The sequence below is a fragment of the Bombus pyrosoma genome, linkage group LG15 (assembly GCF_014825855.1).
Source record: "Bombus pyrosoma isolate SC7728 linkage group LG15, ASM1482585v1, whole genome shotgun sequence".
NCBI lineage: Eukaryota > Metazoa > Arthropoda > Insecta > Hymenoptera > Apidae > Bombus > Bombus pyrosoma.
This window is the reverse complement of record NC_057784.1, coordinates 10,318,796-10,339,355: the sequence shown is the minus strand read 5'-3', so window position 1 is coordinate 10,339,355 and position 20,560 is coordinate 10,318,796. Positions and strand designations below refer to the sequence as shown.

Sequence of the window (20,560 nt, the reverse complement as noted above, 5' to 3'; positions counted from 1 at the left end):
TTGTAACTCGCTTTTTAAAATCACATAGTCCAGCCTCGTTATAATGTTAATAAAGTTTTCAAGTTGTACGCTTTTTATTATCATTATGTTTTTCGTATAACAAGCATAATATATTCATAAAAGGTGTCTACAAGTACTTGATTACTTTCGTCAGCCACTGTATACGAACAACGCGTGAAGCTCGTATATTGCCAGTTTATATAATCCATCGATACTGTTGCTTTAAAGAGGATGCAGTGCACGAACGAGATAAAACGAGTAAGCGGGAGAGACGGTATGATGCTGTCCTATTTAAAGTACGATAAAATGGATGTTATGACTCGTGTTGTGATAATTCGTAAACGATCCACCGTAATTGATCAGGAGCAAGAATGGTAATTATATAAAAAAGGAGCACACTTTATTAATCCGATATCAATTGTCCATGTAGGAAAATTTTTATTTCATCTGCGATAGTTTCGTGATAGCCTTACAATTGAATTTTTCGGTATTACGTAATCTAAAGTCGATGCAATCGTAAAAAATATTTTTGTGTACATGTTTATACTAAAATCGAAACAAAAGATGCGCGATGACTATATGTACAAACGAAATTAATGAGAAAGTTGACTTTGACAACATATGTCAAGGTCAATAAAACCATGAAATTCCCGGGAATTTAATGAGAAATCGTCCAGATTACGACGAATGCAAAGATTACGAGAATATTGTTTTATCGTGGTAACGCGTGGTTGAAGAATTGGACACGCTGATACAAATACGATTACGCAAGCTCTATCCTAATTACGACTTATCTATTTCGATATTTTCTCTTTTTACCGAACGTCACTACGACGTTCGTTAAACGCCTGACACGGATTCGAAATGAATCTATTATTATCGATGATGTCAGCGCATAAGCGAAGATATAAATGTAATTGAGATGTTGCTAGACAAATCTTAAACGTAAACTTTGGATTACGTTTAAAGCAAGCTCTTTGGTTGAATCTCGAAATCTTTGGATTTACCCATGGCTTTAACACTTACAAAACACTTATTTACATCTACGATAATGTTCGTTTCGTCTAAATCGATAACATATCCTTGAGAAACGCGGGTTAAATTACTTCGTACATTTTGAAGCCTCCAATGGCAAAAGTTGGATCAGTTCTGACACGCGCAGATATTTTACGTTTCCTTATTTTCTAAGTTACATTTACGCGGCATAGATATATGCATATCTTGTATACGTTGCAATATAGATTTCTCCTGTTTTTCTATTTATTATACGAAATAAAAAAACGAGAAAATTCCATATAATAAATATACTTAATCGTTCGTATACTAAATATAAAAACGTTGCAATCCGCACGATATGTTACATGTTATGTTACAAGATATATCGTTTCGCTTAAAAATTATTTAAAAGAAAATTATTTAACGTAAAATTTCCCTTTGTGACGTTTGGATTAATCGAATTGCGTGCAAGTGCGTTCATGGCTGACGTAAACGCGTTCAAAGAGTTTTAGATGGTCGCCGATTGACGCGAACGAGTTTGAGGAAAAGTCTCCTTGTGGGTACACGCCCCGTAGCGAATAATTTAATCGGTGCCACGAACGGTTTTCTGCCTGATCGAGAACCGATTGCAATCACGTTCAGCCTTGCTCACGTTCAGACGAGGCTGCGTAAGGTCGGAAACCAGTCCAGTTGGATTTTTCTTCGTCCCGTAGACGCGCTGGCTAGCTCACATCCGCCTCCGGAATCGCACGTGAGCGTGACTCTTGAACAACTGCACATAAACGTCCCTGACACTTTATTCACTTTCGTTTCGTTTTTGTTCCTCAAATATTTAACAATTTTTCTAACTAAATGCGAAACTAGTCGAACTACTGGTTCTTCATAGATTTCTTCTTTGATGTTCGGAATAATAGAGAAATTCTTAACCAGACGTTTGGGATTTTCTATTCAGAATGCGGCCTATTGTTAGTTCTACTTTGGGTCGCGCGTTCATCATACTTAATTCGCCTTTTCCCGTCTTCTTTCTACGAATAGAGATTTTTTTGATTAAACGTGTCACTAATTGAGCTATTCGATCCCTCGTAAATTTCCCCTTTACTCTTTCACGCATCAGAGTGATTTCTAGCTACGGTTTTCTATCCAAAGCGTTGTTTTTTTTCTAATTCGACGTTATTTTTCAATCACGTGTTTTTACGAAAATTCAAGGGACTCGATTGTAAAGGAATTTCGTCGTAAACGTGTTCCGTGTTCGAGTCGAAATCGCTTTGCAGGTGAAACCGCGTCGCTGATGGTCGATCGTAATGATCCTCTTGCAGAAGACCTAGGAAATGTAAAATAAAAACAAAGAATTATGAAATAAAGGAAATAGTAATATAGCGAATAGTAATAGGATGAATAGTAGATTCTGGAGAAGGAACGGCGAATGAATCTTCGTAGAAGGAAACGTATATATGCTCACCATGCAAATTGCCAGATATACGGAGACCGATCGTGGCAGCTCCATTGGCATAATTGCTCGTGAGATCGTTGTTAGTCATCGATGGCATCGCTATAGACTCTGGAGCAAACAGTGGTACCAGGCGAATTGGGGTTTCTACGATAGAATCATACATAGAATATGTCTATGATTAAATAGCTTTTAATTTAAGTAGAAGCTTGTTTATCGAGTAAATTTGTTTTCCAGAAGACGAATGAAAAAAGAAGCTAAAGCTTTCGAAGCGTTTGCTCGATTACTTGATTCACCCTTTAGTCTTACGGTCTTTCCTTTTATAAAATTTGATTTTTTCGACCATCGAAGTAACAGCGTATGTTACACCACCATGAGTGAGGAATCGAATGCAGTGGCCTTGGAGAAAAAGGGAAAACGCGTTACCGGATACCGTTTTAATTCTCCTCGAATAATCCACGCTTGAAGAGAGTACTTCAAGATGGTCATCGAGGTAAAATTACGTGGACGAAATCGAGGTCAAGGACACGTAGACTTCACCCAGATATGAAAAAGCAGGATTTTTCGAGACATATAGCACTCACGGGGAAGAGTACCGGTGACTATCGATGAGATTTTCGTTGCGCTTGAATTTTCTTGGTTCTTCGTCTTCCCTTCTTCGTAGATCGAGATTCTTGTTGCTTCCAATAGCTTCGAACGCATGTGGAGAACCATCACCACTGTTACCGAGGTCAGACCCAGTGATACGATCGATGCTATCACGATTAGGGCGATGTCCATGGAAATTGGGGCCGGTTGAACGTCTGTTCGAAGTTATTACTATTAGACTGCGGATGTCTGCGTAAATTTATATTTTTCATAATGACGATTAATAAAAGACAGTGATCGCGAGCTTAGATTCCAGATGAAACTCTTGAGAATTATATAATCGCACTTGTGGTTAGCATTTAATATTCAAAATTAAAATATATCCCACACTAACAAGTGTTTGATATAAATTATTCGTCATGTTCTCATACAGAATGGCGAGCTGCGTCAACTAATTTAGTGAAAAATACGAGATTCCACTTAAAATCTTTATGTATATTACCTTTATGTATATTTTTGACGTAATCGATTTTAGGCGGACCGATATCCTGCAGATTAATGTTATCATCGACGTGTCTCGCAAACGAGTTTTTCATCGCGAATTTCCCTCGATCCCTGTCCAGGTTGCCCCTCCGTTCCGGTACGGAAACCCAAACGATGACAGGCTTGGCGGTGCTCGAGTTTCCGTCCTCGCGAGCTTGTGTCCTAATTTTCTTCTCATCCGTAGTCGAGACGTTGGTAGTTTCCGGGCTCGTTGTTTTACTAGGATTATCCGCCGTGGCTAGTATTTCGTGCATATCGTCCAACAATTCGTCAAATGGAACAACGATTATTACATAAATTATATAAATCTATTTGCCATCAATCTCCTCTTATTCAAAGTCAAGATATTTGCTCGACGTGCTGTGTATTTAGGATCGCGACTTTCGACTAACGGTTGCATCACGTGAATAAATATCTAACGCATCGTCTTATTTACTACTAGACTGCGAAATTTTTTGGTAAATTTCGAGGTACAAAAATGCACGGAAAACACATATACAATATTCGAAAGATATTAGAATATTTAGTAAGTAAAACGATTTCCTGACTAAATATCATCTTTAAATATTCTTATAATTAATTCTTATGTTATACATCAATTAGCTGTATATTATTCTTACAATATTCTTATATTTATAAAAACATGAATTTGCATAAATATTCGCAATCTATTTACTACTGTAGCACGAATGTTTCTGTAAACAGTGGTATACTTTTATTTTGAATGTAATATATGTCGGAGAAGGATTGGAAGTATGGGCGTCTGATGAACCTTCACTCGAATTGACCATCGTGATTATGTATTCTAGCTGATCGTTATTGGTACCGAGGTGATGATTACAAGAGGTTACAGGTAATGACGGCAATCGGACAAACGAGAGGTCGATGACAATGAATTTAGGTTCGATACGAATCCACGGCCACGGGAAGACGAATACGATCTGATAAACGATCCTGGTGTGACTCGACGTACCAGTCGTAATGACTCTCTCAATAACTAACTCCATAACTTTCTCGATAACTAACTAACTAACCGTACAAATGGAACTGCCCTTATATGGTCTTCTCCCCACCTCTCGAATCAATCTTTGTTTTTAAGGAGAGCTGCATAATTATTCCATACCTCTGTTGTTACATGTCCGTCCCGTGACCGCGGCTACGTTCGGCGATTCGTTATGTCACCTGGAGCCCAAGCCCATCGTCATAAACTCTGAGTACACATAATCGAATTGGCGTCTTACAACTGTTTCCTATTTTTATTGCTTAAGGGTAGCTACAATAAAAGTCCGGGCTGGGATATTGGGGGTTTTCTCAATCACTCCAAAAGAAAGGCCTCGATGTCCTTTCATCTCCGACATATACGTATATATATGTGTGTATGTGTTTTGTGCTTTCTTGCAGCTATAACTTCTCCATAAACGCATAAACTGTCATTTATTACCTTCCGTGGTAGTTTCTGCCGTTTCCAAAATTCGCGAACTCTCTCTATCAAGTTGAACGATCGTGAAATTCACGGTAACGCTGTTTTCCTCGTCCGCGTTTCGGGAATAGCTGCTGTTCTCCACGAAGACCGTGTTATCCAGATCATCACGAATGCATCGACCTGTTTCTGGATGACATTCGCCGGTCGAATCCTTGCAGTCGCATAGAAACGCACATCCAGGTCCCCAGCGACCGCTTGGACACGGCTCATTGCACCTGGAGGTGAAAACCGCAATTACGTATGCCACGCGAAGTAAGCGTGTGTCACGGTATGCATTATTGGAGCACTTATTAGGCTGTGTTTCAATCAACAGGTTGTACAGCATGTTCGTGTAATTCTACGATAAACACGACGCGTAGAAATCGATAGAACTTGTTGAGTCAACCTAGTCACCATGAATCATAATCTTTTTTCTTCTTTGCTTTTTAACGTCGCTATTCTTTGAAGAATCTATTTTAGTTCTTATTAATCGCGCGATTGTTACACGAAGCGTGCAGTAACTGTAGCAACGCCAATTATCGAGAGGAATCTAACTAAGCAACGATGTTCCTTTAACCCAGATCACATTCCACTGTCAGTCCGCGCTCTTTCTTCGATCACGTATTTCACGTGGACAAATTTTTCTGTCGTCTGTTTGCTAAAAGAGTGACACAATTACCAAAAATACATTTTCGTATGAATCGAGCGAAAGGATTGACGAGGATGTACCTCGTCACGCCGAAAATTTATGCAGTTTAGTGGGCAAAAGATCGTACGGTTCATAGATATTAAAACAAACTGAGAATCTCCTCGATCTCTATTTGAAGAAATAAAATATCATGGGAAAGTTCCATCGTTCGAACATTTCTGCCTCTCTATTTGAACATGGCAGATTCTAGCGTAATTCAAAATCAACGACTTTCGAATGCTGTCACTGTTCTAGCAAAGCGATGACGTATGTATATATATATAGATGATCTTACATTTCTGCACGTAATCCTGGCGGACAAATGCAGTGTCCATTTACGGGATTGCAAGGTACACTCTCGGTACAGTTGCATTTCTCTTTGCACTCCAAGCCCCACGTGCCCGGTGGACATACTGCGAATAAAACAAAGCGGATTCTCTCGCGAATCGTGATGTAATTATCGATTAAACTGTGAAGTTTGCGCATTTTTTTCTTACATTTTCTCCCCATAGCTCCAACTAATGGTACAACGAATGAATCAACCACCTGGTCGTTACTTTTCCGTTTTCTCGAGTAACCGATACCTTGACGCGTGCACGACGTGAAAGAGAGCGGGGAGAACACGGCCGAGTATCGAATCACCGATTTCAGAATCGTAACACCGGCTAGGTGAAAATTATTCGCTGCTCGCACGCGTTCTTACGACTACGGAAGGTCGGCCTGTTTCATCGAGCGTGAAATATATCCGCCCTATTGCGGACTTTCGTAGTTTGTTCATTTCGAGTTCTGCGAAGCGACCGCTTGTCCGTGTTAGCAAGAAATACGCGATTGCAATTGAAGGGCTCGCAACACATTCTTCTTCATTCTTTTTCCTTTCTTTTTCTTTTTTTTTCCACGGAAGCAAAGGAATATTTTAATATCTTTAATTTCTGATCGATATACGATACACGATATACCAAATATGTAGATTTGAAATAACAGAGGAACAAAATAGATTCACCGGTATTGCAGTTGTCATCCTCATAGCCGGGAATACAGTGGCACTGATTTGGCGAGGTACAAATCCCCGACGGGCATTTTTCACAAACAGGCACACATTTGATGCCTGAAGGCGATGTCTCCTCGTTATTGGATGAGATCGTTTTGTAGCCTTCACAGCATTCCTTTATAATCCTGGTCTTTGACTCAGTCTGCGAACAAAATCTCTGTTAAACATCTATAATGCTACATGACTTAAAAAACGACATATTTTACGTTCATTTTATTATTGCGCTATTATTCCATCGCTGAGTAATTCGTTTATAACAGTTATTAGCTATTGGTTTTTTCCATTAGAATGGCGAAGCGTAAGTGATAAGAATTCTTTTTCTCGTACGCAAAGAGAAATCAGGTTATAAACAGTTCGTTAATCTTAATACTTATTAGAACATACGCGATACATCGTTATACAAATATAATGGCATGTAGTTATCCGCCAAAGTCTTTTAATAAAGTTTAAATCTTTTAATAAACTTTACGAATACGATAGTTTCTTTAATTGAGATACTTTAACTCATCGTGACATTATCGGTAACCCTTGGGAGAATCTGCTTCGGTTTTCCTAATTATTACTGCAGATAAACATGCGATTTATTCAAATGGAGTAATAGAATAGTAGATTCAATAAACGTCTAGCTCCGGATGATACTGTAGTTGGAAAAACGATAAAAGAACAAAAACCAGGCCGCCTAAGCCATCGAACGAAGCTGTTCTGGCAACGTGGCTACTGGATCTTTGGAAAAGATCCCATTTTTCCCAGCCAGTCCCTGAAACGAGATCCCAATCGTCGATAAGGAAAGCAGAGCAATTGCAGAACAAAGGCAAGAGGAAAATGTTGGCGCGTGCAAGCGTGTATAGGTTTCGTTCGTAATACATTGTAAGTGGATACGCGCGAGAAAACCAAAGTCCACGTCTATAAATTACACGCTTCTCTTTCTTTTTACCTTTCCTTCTTACTTTGCTATACCGACGAATGAAAGTAATAGTCCCGAGCATGAAACTAATTTCCACGAATACTTCATTTGGAGACTTCACTACCCAGAGAAGAGTGATCGGTCCATTTTTGTTAGATTTCTGATTTTTACGTCACGCGATAATCAAGAAGAATTATTTTAATATGAAATAATTGAAAGGACTAATCTGGTAGCATGGTATATCTTCTATATACATTTCCCGATTGGTTTCAAATTTGACCAATATACTCACGATAGTCGTGTCATATTGCAGCATTAATGTGTCAAAATGTTTAATTTAACGTATATAATTAATTAATTTATTTTTATTAATTTAACGTATAAAAGTTTTCTATGGTAAATGTATGCAAATACTTTCGTGAGCCAATCTCTAGATGTAATTGCAGAGACACATAATTTGTCTAAGAAAGATGGAAATGTATCAAACCTTAATTATATTTTTCGATTAACAGTTATTTCATTTAAGCATGGAACTAGAGAAAGTCAAACATGGACCAAGATCGTTTTTGTTACATGCCCGCCAATTTTAATAACCAAATTTCCCTTCTTCGTTAAGTGCTCACGATTTATATACGACTGGTCAGAGACTGGTAGATCGACCAGTTTCAAATGTCAGTGTATCTTTTAATCGGGATGTTCATTGGCAAACGAAGAAAACATCGCTTCTCGTCCAAGTACCGATGAAGCAACGAAGCGGTAGATCGCTCGTTTGATATTTTTGCATGTCAAACGTTATCGTTCGAAGTCAATTTATGCTTATTACATTTCTTCCGGGAGGGAATTCACGCGATTCGCATTCAATGAAACTATCGATGGTTTTGCAGATCGTTGTGAAAGATAAGGTCGATTAATGTCCATAAATGACGCCATCGATTTGATACAATGTTGTAATTAGTATCTGTTTGTTCAAACTACAGATTCATTACGCAAAAGAACGTTTTACAGCTTTTTAACATCGGCTATTGCGCGTTAATAAGTCGGGGAAAACTCGATATCGTTTACCGTTCATCTTGCGTCGAATCTACATATTTTAGGAAATATCGTTTCCTAATATGTTTCGAAACATGTCATTTCTTGCTACGTTAACTACGACATATAAAGATTGCAAATTTTAGAATGGTTTTACTGTTACGAAGCGTAGCGTATGAATTAAAAAATATACAAAATATCTAAATTGTATAATATTCATCGAATGAAACGAGTTCTTGTTTAAGTTCCATTTCTTTTGGTCGTATTTATGAAAACCTGAATCTGCATAATCGTCCTCAACCTGATGACTATAGCATTCTGCACATCCGAAACGAGTTTCGTTTCGACGAGACTAGATAGAGTCGGAAAGATTGGATTAAGTATTGGTCGTAAGAAGTGATCAGAAGTCATCCTCGATTGAATAATAAATAACTAATGATAGCGCCAGGAAGATATACCGGACGTTAACGAAGTCACGCTATTACGATAAAATGTGTAATTTGAAATTCTACCAGGAAATGGTTCTTAATGTGTCAATTAACGACGTCATTTTACGATTCTGATGAGTCTTTCGACATCGATCAAAGTTCGTTACACGTAAATACTCCGTTCAGACCGTGGTTCGGCTTTTCAACGATCGGAATAGATTTAATCTGACAATTCCACGAATCGATAAATAATCAGTCGGTTTTCATAGACTGACATAGATCATTCGTACGAGTCGATCTCATGCATAAAGTCAATGCACGTAATCCTCGTTGCGAGATTTCCGTCTTTCTTGAAAGTTTTACGTACTTACTAAGATATCGCGTGTTTCGTTCCTTCTAATTCGTGTCTTTTCACGAAGCTAGTTGTAAAAACCATAAGCAGACGTTCTAGGCCTCTTAAGTTTCTCTGCACAGAGATTTACAAAAGTATTTGATTCGACGCTTGCATTAAACTTGAATCTGAAGTCTTTCTATCAGTTTAAAAGATCCTTCTTAAGTTGGCTTATATTACAATATATTCACTTGCCTTACTTTTCTGTCATTTGGTAGCTATCAATTAATGGCACCAAAAGTATTTATATATTGGCTATAGAATGATTTTACGAATACGCGTATCGTGTATTGTGGAACTGAAGTTTTTGACGCGACTTATTTCATTCTCTGCTTTTAAAGCCTCTAAATTGCATATTTTAGAAACTGAATGTGAAATATTTAGTCGACAGAATACTTTTCTCACTGACTGTATTTCCTTTAATATCACTTAAAGTATATCCTGCGCACATAATCCAAATCCTGTAAAATTCTATTAACGTTTTACTGTATTCCATTATGTAAGACATATATTATTAAATTATACCGCGTGGATTAGTTAATTGAGGGTTTTACGTATGTTTTCTTCTTTACAGCTGACAACTTGTAGAAAACGTTTTGCTTAATTGTGTTGCGCAACAAGTTGACAGGAATCGATCGACGGAAAGAATTAATTACGACAAGATAGAATTAGCGTGATTAATAATCACGACACGGCAATTGTGACAATATTTACGATGTGGTAGTTGTAACAGAAAGTAGCACGGACGGATCTGTTTACGTAACAGCTGTCTCTTCTTCTTTATAATCCTACCAAATAATTGCTTTCGACTATTTTCTACGATCTTATATGTTTTCCGCTGTCATTGTTACGTTAAACATTCCGAATTTTTGTCATCGGCATTTTGTAAATTGCATAACTAATGCATTTAGTATGACGATGAGCGCACATGTGGTTTAATTAAACTCTAGATATTTTCACTGGCATTCAAGTTGAGCGAATTGTCTGGCTATGAAATAATCGACCATAATTGATATAAATAAATGAAATAATTGCTATATATACCCGATTGTCTACATATCTCGTTTAATAATATAGAAAATATATTTTCCTCTTTCCTTCTATAACGAACCATACTTTTATCTTCCGCTATATGATATGTCGTAGTTAGAAAAGTGAATTTTCCACCTACGATAGACGTGATCCTAATTCGATGCCTAGCAATTGTAGACGTTCCGCAAGAAGTAGATTTAAATTCCAACTAATAAATGTTCCACTTAATGGTTTAAAAATTGTGTAATTAACGGAACCGCTGTTTTTCTTTTTCTTGCTTTGCTGCTCGTCAGAAAACATCAGACGACCTCGAGATGTCGAACGTCAGCTCCGTGTCCGTTTTCTTTACACCAATCCTATCTCGCGTTTCTCCCCTTCCTTTTGAACCTCGTTTTCACATCCGATCCTTTACATCGCTCCATTTTTCTAGGACATCCTAGTCACTTTCGAAAAAAGCTACTGAAGTTTCTTGTTATATATTTACACGTCACTCGTATCATAGCACGTCGTTTACGAACGTCTAGATCTACTTTGAAAAGCGTTCAAGGCCTACCCGCATTGTCTTACCAATGCTTCCCATTACTACTATCTCCGAGATTACCTAACTGCTATCATTCTGATTAATATCCGCGTGTTTCAATGCTAAATTCGGCGCTCTTTCTCCTTACTTTATTTCTTCCTATCGTTATTGTTAAATATTTCTTCCGGAATAAGATTTTAATCCTCGTATATTCGATCAAATGAAGTGATTCGCACTTGATACGATCGAATGTACTTTCACAAGGTTTTTAATTTTCTTTCGTTATCTTAGATTTACAAGGATTATCAAATCTAGAAACGAACAATTTTTGAAATGGATTACTTGCAGCTGAAATACTTGCAGAATGAAATACTTACAGCTGTCTCGCTTACAACCTATTTTAACGTATATATTTAAAAGCTTCTTACTAAACAGATTTACAAAAATACGCCTACAACGTATTTAAATGTACTGCTTGATCGGATTACGTTTCATCGCATTTATTTAGCAAAATGTAAACGAGCCTACGACTCAACCTAATAATTCTACGAGCCGCTGTATCTTTCTCTACGCTTCTGTTATGCAACCGTTCGTGTAGTACGGAGCAAAACACTGCTCGATGTTCCTACGTAATAAATATTAAACGCCACTCTAGCCGTGAGAGACTTGGGTAACGTGCTATATATACCGAACGTTCGATGCTTCATCTTTTTCTCATGGGGATACGCTCTCATTGTTGGCATCGCACCGCGACTGCGTGTCTCTCGTCTACGCTAATGTACACGTTTCGTGTTTCTATTGACGTTCTATAAAAATGATATTTTTTCTTCCGTTCTCGATGCAAGTTCTATAAAATCGTTATTTGTCCGTAGTTTCTATGAAATTCCTACGAAACTGCCATTTTTTCTTGGTTTTATATTGGTTTCAGAACGACGCTGTAGTCGATTTTCATTTTGATTTGACAAGAATATTCTTAAGCGTTTCGACCCTTCTCCTCTGTCATTCTACTTAAAACAACTCAACTACGAAGATTTCTCCGGAGCTGCGTTTAGATTCGAATTAAGTAACATCAGCGACAAATATAGAACAATGATTTGAAAGAGTGGGATGGATATCAAGGCGTCGCAGCGATCTGTTTATCGGACAAAAAAGTTGAACAACTACGTACACCTACGCATGGAATGCGCTGTACGAAAGTGTTCTCGTGGGCGCGTGTTCTTCACGATTTTCCATTCCAGAGCAGCTGTTCTTGAGTTTAATGCGCTTGGTCGATTGCGAAACCGAGGAATTTAGACGAGGCCCCTTTTCTCTTCCGGAAATTTGTTATTTCGATCATCGGCTAACTGCGTGTACACGCACGAGCTGAGCTCGAAACAGTTGCTCGGCTCTCGATCCGATCGAGAAGTTACCCCCTTATTCGTGTCTTTCGATTCTCTTTGGAGAAAGTTTCGGACATAAGTTAGAAGGGTACTGTGTGTCCAAGTTTATTCGACATCGATAGGAAACAATCGGAACACCGACGTTTCCTTGCGAAAGAGTTACGCTGTCTGATCATTTTGTTGTAGGTACTGTTGGTAGAAGAGATATTGTGAGATCGTAAAATTGGTCATGGTCGAAAAAATAATTTTACTTCGATAGATTTGTAGCGATAGCACACTGATATAGCAAATTAAAGACGAATTAATAATTAGCAGTAAATAAATCGATGAAATGAATTGTGTACTGAGAAACTTGACAGTCTTCTCTTTTTGCAATCATATTGATGTACCGCCCTATTTTAAATACGATTTCTTTCGCTCTAGTCTTTGCAAGTAAAAAGGCTTCTAACGTTTTGAGAAAAATTTTCCTTAGCATAAAATTGAAACAAAAATTCTTTCATGTTTTCTTTAAACTTAAAAATCGTTTTAATAAAAAAAAAGGAAAGGAAAGAAAAAAAGCACTGGATCGAGAAGAAAATGGCAAGAAGAATGCAGCAGAGTTAATTTATGTCCTCAGAGTGTCTCTTTCAGCAAATATACATCTCCGATTGATGCAGAGAAACAGAGAAGTGCTTTTTTTCTACGGTTCCACCACATTTGCATTAACCACCGCGCTCACTTTCTTCCGCCAGCAGTTGCTCCACATGTGGACGCAAATTGTTGCGTAAGATCGTGTAACGGGTTTCGATCGAGGATATTAGCTGGCTACCGAAATCATTGTCGGAATCTTGATCCATTGCGAGATAAATAGGAAACACCGCGTGGATCACAGTTTAATTGATTAATCGTGGCTCGATGATAATTAGCTTGCTGGTATATGGTAATTATCGACCGGAGTATGGCGAGTATGGTATAAAATGGCCAGGAATGGCACTTCAACCGCAAAAAATTGTACGAGTACTCACGACCGGTGTCTTTTTGTTCGGATCCCAACGTGAACGCGTGTCACGTGTTGCAAAATCCATCGAATCGTTCCACTTAACGTAACGCTGATACACTTTCTACTCAATTCCTTTAATAATGTTAAATCCGTTGCTCAGAAGCCATAATGATCAATGTGAATTGAAAAGGATAAAATAATGACGACTAGAATGCGGATATTTATGTAAATTCATATTTTTATAAATGCAAATAGAGGGGTAAGACCTAAATTGTTTCACCCCCTAAGTCAATTTTAGTGATTCGTAAAAATACATCGCTACCTATGGCAAGATTGGATAGCGAGACACGAGGATAAAAAGATGCAGTTGACAATTTACCTTCCAAGACTCGTACACTGCCATAAAATGTTATTTAATTAAAAAAGGAGAAAAGAGATTTAAGGAAGAAAGGAAACAATTTAAATGAACGAAAGACAAAAGGAAGGAATAAACTGCACGGTAGAACACGAGGTGTGAATGTAAAATAGCGCGAAGACATAACACGATGTTAATTACGCCAGAAAAATACCTGATTCTTCAACAATAGCTACGTCCCAGAGAGAAATAAGGAAAGCGATATCATTTTCACAAGATCGAAGTTAGATATCACTAATTTTAGAAACTTTTTACTTTAACGGTAATTAACGTCTTACATTGTAAGAGATAAGAAGTGTGAAACTGTTTGACTGGTTGTGCAACTGCGCGTTCTTTCTTGTAACTGTTCGCGTATAAAAATCCTACGATGTATTTTAATAAATCGCACGCAACACTACACGTTCGTTAACGGTTTCTAATTTCCACGTTAGCTCGTCGGTGTATGTTTCAAACGTTAAACAGGAAACGGTTAAACGACTCGGTTAAATGAACGCTATTCCTACGTAACGACACTCGAAACAATATATTTCACGTTCTAAGCGCTACTTGGAAAAACGAGCGTCGGTGAACGTTTCTTACAGAATACCTTACAAGAAATTTTCGTCGTGCTTTGGTCAATCGTGTGAAAACGACATCGGAAGAACGTTGCTTGCATTTCGCTGTGATTCGTTATCGCGCCAATATGTAAATTCTTTCTTATTTCCGTCTGCAATGGCAAGTTCCTTTTTTCACGCAACTTGAACGACGCAAGAGGCTCGGTCCAGACACATCTTTCGATTCTTGCGCTCACAATGCCATTTTCAGACGTTTCATTAGACATCACAAGACACTCGCTTTCCCTGTAATTAACTCGCACGGTCTTATCCACCGTGAGAGCAAGGGAGGAATCGAAACAAGAGAGGCGGAAGACTTGCCACTGTGCTTTTATTGCTCCGTGTAACGGGCAACACTACATACTCATTGGTGGATTTATTGCAAATTTCTCGGGTCATTCTGGTCTTTTCTCTCCTCGTGCTCGAATGCAGGAGGAATGCTTTTTCGTAAGAGTTTCCGGCGAGATACGAGCTGACGAAACTTACAATCTCTTCTCGACGTTTATCAAAAGGTGCTATTGATATTAACAGACTACGGATGTTTCTGGTTAAGAGGCGCGCGCTTAATTAAAATCTTTTATAAAATTAGCATTTTTATCGGACGTAATTAATTGCTTTCTATCTAACTCAAGTGCTCGAAATCATTTCATCGAATGGCGTTTTATAGCGTTAAACAGACGAATAAATCAATAAACGTACAATAAAACACTCTGAGCCTGACAAGTTAAAAGAAGTACAGCGGTTATCGAGAAATCCGAACGAAACAAAAATTAAGGAAGAAAATCTGCTTACCTTCACGCGGTATCGTTGCCTCATCTCTGTTCGTGTCTTCGGACATCTGGGTGGAATCTGCAGGCACCAAGTGAACGTGTTCACGACAACCGGTTCCGTGTACGTTTCCATCGAAGTGATCGTATAGCTGCAATGTTTGATCAATTAAGTATCTGTCTATCGCGTGATTTCCTTATCGGGAGAACACCGGTAGCGTGTCACGGGACCGAGTGACCGCGTGTTAAATTACGAACTCTGGGTTACTGTCAAGGCTCGTGCTTAATCTCTGCATTCAGAATGTTTCGTTTATCGAACATTTTCATTATTATATATCAGAGAATTAGAAAATACTTACTTTTCCATCCTCGAACACACGTTGTCCGCTGAGAATACCCTCGAAGAGGATACAATCAGGAACAGGACCAACTGCCAGATCCTGGAACCGCTCATTTCAGCTGCTAACAAATTTCCCTCCACTACAATTCTCAGCCTATTCCGCCGTTATTCTTTCGCTACATGGTGCTCGATTCTGCATTACATTTCGTTGCATATACTTGGCGCATAAAATCAATTGTTTTCAATAAAAATTTGATTCAATAGAAAATAAAATTTTGTTGTCACAAAAATCTAGATCTTGAATATATATCTTTATAATTGTAAGCAAATCACGAATGGCCTTCGAATGTAATCAAAGTATTAGCAAAAGTAAAACGCAACGAGTATGCACTAACCGTGATAAAACGTTCAATGTATGTAACTCGGAACGCAAAGAGTTAACATTCAAAATTTTGACAATTTACCGTACTCACTTTTGTCGAAGGTTGTTTGCAGTGAAAGCCTGGACACCAAGGCGAACGTTCAGTTAGCCATTTCAGAAAGATTCGTCGGTATATGATGTGGCTGGACGTCGGCGTAAATCGAACGAACATAGCGCATTCATCGTCTTGCGTGTCATTCTTTCGCCGGAAATGGATCGACGTATCGAGTGGTGTAAATGGCTGGTCTTTAAACGCAAAAGTGTCCCGTTACTATCGGTAACAAGAGACGCTACGTGCGTCGATGTCTCTAACGATCTGAGAAAACCGTTTCGCGACACTCCTTGCGCTTGTTTGCAATTTCTATCGATCCAATTACATAAATTCATTGAGACGCTCAATGAGTGTCCATAAGTTTCCGATTACGGTTTCCATTTTGCGTGAAATGCAAATTATACAAGGAGTCCCGAAAAAATGTGGGAAATATTTTAAGAATTAATTCAGCATTTATAAATAACGAAAAAAGGTCACCGGATTCAAATTCTTGTCATTGGACATTCTATATTTTCCCGTAATAAATTGGATTCTTATATAGAGACATCGAGAATGGGAAATAGAAGATTGGCTAGTGGAAAGAAACAGACGGTATGGCGCAGCGTTGCGTTCAGACGTTGCTAGCGGAAATTGCGTCGCCCATATTTGACGTAAGAGGGACGAACGATCTCTTTCAAAGGACGTTCTTCTCGACAGGAAATGTTAAGTTGCTCCAATTGGTCGATTTACTGGACGGTAATCAACCGAGTAACGTATTCGATAAACATACGCCTCTACGTAAATAATGAGACTCTGACGAAATATTTAAGTCATTTAGGGTCAAACGAAATAACGCGAGAAAGTTACGCAAACACCGATAGGAAATTTAAATAATTAACGCATCGTGTACACGGTATAACATCCGCATAAAACAAGAAACAACGGAATTAATTTTTCTTAATTAATTACACTTTCGACGACGAGGACTGGTAGTGAAAAATAGTTTCAAATTTCATTCATAGACTCATCCACACTATGGTTAGTATCGGTACAACGTCAATGGAATATAAAGACTTAATTTTGCTTAATTAATTATAGTTTTAAAGACAAGAATTTCGCAATAAAGAGTAGATTTAAGATTCGTTCACAGAATCTTCCATACCAAGGCTAATATTCTCGCAAATTGTACGTATGTTTTCTGTTACGAGCACACCGTGAAATCAATAATGGTGGCCATAGACCGCAACAAGCGACGAGCTTACACTTTCGACCGCGTCTAATGTCACCGACTGACGCTCTATCGTTCTTGGTTGGGTGGCTTCGAAACGTGGCGGTCGCCACATGTGGTTTATAATTCAATCTCTTGTAATTTTTTCCACGCTCGAGTGCTGGAACATCGGATAGGAAGATCGCAGGAGAAATATTTTCGATGTTAGTTCTGCTGTCAACGCCGTGAGAAATTCCTCGCTGATACTTTGCCTAACGCCGCGTCAAAAGAGAAGGCGATTGCATCGCTGAATGAATCAAGTAGGCTTACAATTCAGCCGAAAACGAGATATCATCTCGCTTGTAGAGAAGCTACCTAGATTTCAGATCTCGTGGAGGATTAACGTGAAAGATCTTAATTATCCGATTATCCCCGTTACATTCTCAACCTTGGCTTTGAAGAAGAAACTCAAACTACTCAAAGCCAATTAGTCCGTTTCTTCCAAATGGAAATTAGATCTCGCACGGTGAAATCTTACGATATTGTTCGTTTACGGAGATATCATAGTCGACCAAATTCTATTTTTAACTCACCACCGCCGATATCTTTTTGAATTCTCTCTTTCTGCTTGCTAATATATATTTTACCAAGTATATTGTACGTTTGCAGTAAATATCTTATAACAACGGTATACGTTTTCAGATTGGTTTCAAATTTTACTAATATAATTACGGCAGTCGTGTTTTTCTATAGCGCTAATGATATTTCAAAATATTTTATATAACAAACATACTATATGCATAAGTTTTATGCCAAAAAGGAAACGTCATTTCATATGCATCAATCTTACGCATATTGCAATCGCCATCAACAACCGCGCGATTAACTTCAACGACTTTCCATTTCTCCGTCTGGTCGTCAATAAAAATCATAGAAAGTGGATCGTCGTTACAACAGAGAACACAGGCACAACGTGGTTCGTTGTACCGTGGAATGCAAATTCCAAAGCGGTTGTCCTTATCCCGCTGCATACGCGACAAATTGCCCCGACGACGTGGAATAACTTTATTCCGATGTTTCGTTTGGATTCGTCGCGAAGGTACAGAGGTACGCGTTACGTGATCGACGATTTCGTTGGCGAAACGTATCGAAGGCGTGGCGAATCACTGTCCGAAACAGTCGTGCAAACTAAACTCTGTGCTCCCAAGTCAATTCGTTTTCTTCGTGCTCAATAATTTCATGTTGCGATCAAAAGAGAGAATGCGTCGCACGATCCACGACAACCGTTGCATGGTGCGATTTTATGGTGTTACGTCCGTGGGTTCGAGTTGTAAAGCGCGGTTTTCTATAAAGGTCAGATTCGCCCACCTAGACGTATATTTTGTCCTTAGTAGAGGCGATACGGTGAGATTGTAAAGTTGGTCAGTGATTGAAATTTACGCTTTTCAACGACCATAATTAATATTAGATTAATATTAGAGATATATCGAGGGTCCTGTGCAGAGTGGGATATAAATTAGTAATGTTCATTACAAAAATCAGTGCATTTTTTAAGATTACGCTATTGACGCATCTGCCTGATGGAAATCGTTCTCACGGCTTTCCGTATACGGTCGATGGGAAAATAACGATTCCTCGCTCTACATCATGCACAGTCGCGTTAATTTTCATCAAAGAATCCACAATTATGCCGCCTTGGGAGTTCTACCTTCTTCACGCTCCAGTACGTAATTTCGAACGAGATTCAAAGAATTCCAAAGAGGTCTTACACAATCTAACATCACACGGTTTCCCATGGGAAATCCCACCCCATCAGTGGGGCACATGACACGCGAACATCCATTGAATCAATCGCACGTGGGACTCGACAGTGTGACGAAAAATCGGTTAATGATGTAACCGTTGCTCGTCTTTCATCGTGCAGGAGTTTTTATCAAGCGCTCACCGGCGTTAATTAAAATCTCACACAGTCGAGGCGGTGCTAGAGCGAACGAATTAATTGGAAAAGCTCTCACAAGTTTTCAGGGTGATTCGAGAAACTTCCTTCCACCTAATAGTTTCCGCCACGAATCTGCATCCGTGGAACGGGAATCAACCGTTAACACGATTTATCAAGCACAAAGGAACGATTCTACGAAGGCACTTCAATTCGAAACTCCAATCAACAACAAACTACACGGGCAACTATATATTGTTAATCAAAAGTTTAGTATCGGTAAATGCTCCATAGAAACTAAAAATTTAAGAAAAGCTGGAATACATAGAATATCCAAGGTAAGCCTGTTATACCTAAATATTCAAACCAATGTTTTCTATATTTATATCTCCTTGCAATATCTAACAGATAAAACGTATCTCTACTTACACAGTGTTCGTAAAACTATGAATTTGCATAAACATGCGGAGTTTAATTCGTACTAAAAGCACTCGACCGATGAAGCATTGATACGAAAGTTGTCGTAAAATTCGACATAGGTGAAAAGGGAGTGATTCTAAATTTTTGATGCGTGAAAAACGTACGTAAAGATAGTCTGATCCTTTGTCACATCACAACTCGTGCACTATCTTCCTTGTCGTATGATAAACTGATTAAGAATCGAAATGTAGCGTGCAGTGAAAGAACGAGGAAGGACGCACCAGGTTGGATCCTGGAGACTTTGTAAAGAGGTCGAAGGCGTTGGGAGACGTCAGTGGCTCTTTCACAGACCGATTCACAACTGGCTACGTAACGAGCAATTGGCGTCGCTGGCACTCGGAATGTACTTGTGGCACAATGAACTCCGACCCTAGCGACCGACAACGACAACTATACAACCGGTCAGAAGGTGGGGTCAGAAGATCCCAGAGGGGGCGGTGTTCGTGTTCTGGATCCTTTTTCCTCGTGGAAGACAGAGAACGCGCGATGGCCGGCCACTCGAGTCTCTGAAGCACCGAGGATATCCTGTCCAGAGACATTGACACTGTCCCGGGAAACTTTCGTCGAAGCGTAACGAAGTTCACGACCTACGTTCGTGTCTCTGCTTTTAGCGTTCCCTTCGAAAGGGTGCCGATGTTTAACGAAAAGAATGAAGGAGGATTCGTTGGATGGAGGTACACCATCGTTCATAAGTATCTGGATATTGCGGTTGGATCGAAGCAAGGATATCAGGATTTGACCAAAGTGCGTAAATCAACGACGAATTAATAATTAGTAAATCACGACTTTAAATTCCCTGCTAAGGGACATAGAAATAACTTATTACGAAGTGTCCGGTCACTTTTGAACAATACTATAGTTTTATCTGAGAAGTTCGTTTGCGCGAAGGTTTGGGTTTAACGAGGCATTTTTTGTGTTGAAGATAACGACTGTCAT

At 38.8% G+C, this 20,560-nt stretch overlaps 1 protein-coding gene across 4 annotated transcripts; it reads right to left on the bottom strand.

The window, feature by feature from the left end:
• Nucleotides 1-399: 399 nt before the first annotated feature.
• LOC122575565 lies at nt 400-20,356 on the bottom strand. 4 transcript variants are annotated; one of them, XM_043744654.1, is made up of 11 exons: nt 19,846-20,356; nt 16,023-16,216; nt 15,569-15,671; nt 15,235-15,361; nt 6,725-6,914; nt 6,020-6,137; nt 5,016-5,272; nt 3,534-3,812; nt 3,040-3,246; nt 2,456-2,590; nt 400-2,317 (listed from the first exon to the last, which is right to left on the bottom strand). In XM_043744654.1, the coding sequence occupies exons 3-11, from the start codon at nt 15,661-15,663 to the stop codon at nt 2,178-2,180; spliced, it is 1,548 nt and encodes a 515-aa protein (XP_043600589.1). In that variant the 5' UTR covers nt 15,664-15,671; nt 16,023-16,216; nt 19,846-20,356; the 3' UTR covers nt 400-2,177. The 4 variants fall into 4 exon arrangements, with proteins under 4 accessions (XP_043600589.1, XP_043600588.1, XP_043600587.1 ...); XM_043744653.1 differs by having other exon boundaries at nt 3,028-3,246; nt 15,569-15,742; nt 19,846-20,347; XM_043744652.1 differs by having other exon boundaries at nt 3,028-3,246; nt 15,569-15,668; nt 19,846-20,346.
• Between the last annotated feature and the right edge of the window lie 204 nt (nt 20,357-20,560).

What these genes read in the sequence shown, in the direction of transcription:
- LOC122575565 (XM_043744653.1), bottom strand. Translation starts at nt 15,663, where the DNA reads ATGAGCGGTTCCAGGATCTGGCAGTTGGTCCTGTTCCTGATTGTATCC. An exon ending in GGCAACGATACCGCGTGAAG is followed by an intron (nt 6,915 to 15,234) that starts GTAAGCAGATTT and finishes TTTTGTTCGCAG; the next exon opens with ACTGAGTCAAAGACCAGGAT. An exon ending in AGTCACCGGTACTCTTCCCC is followed by an intron (nt 2,591 to 3,027) that starts GTGAGTGCTATA and finishes ATTCTATCGTAG; the next exon opens with AAACCCCAATTCGCCTGGTA.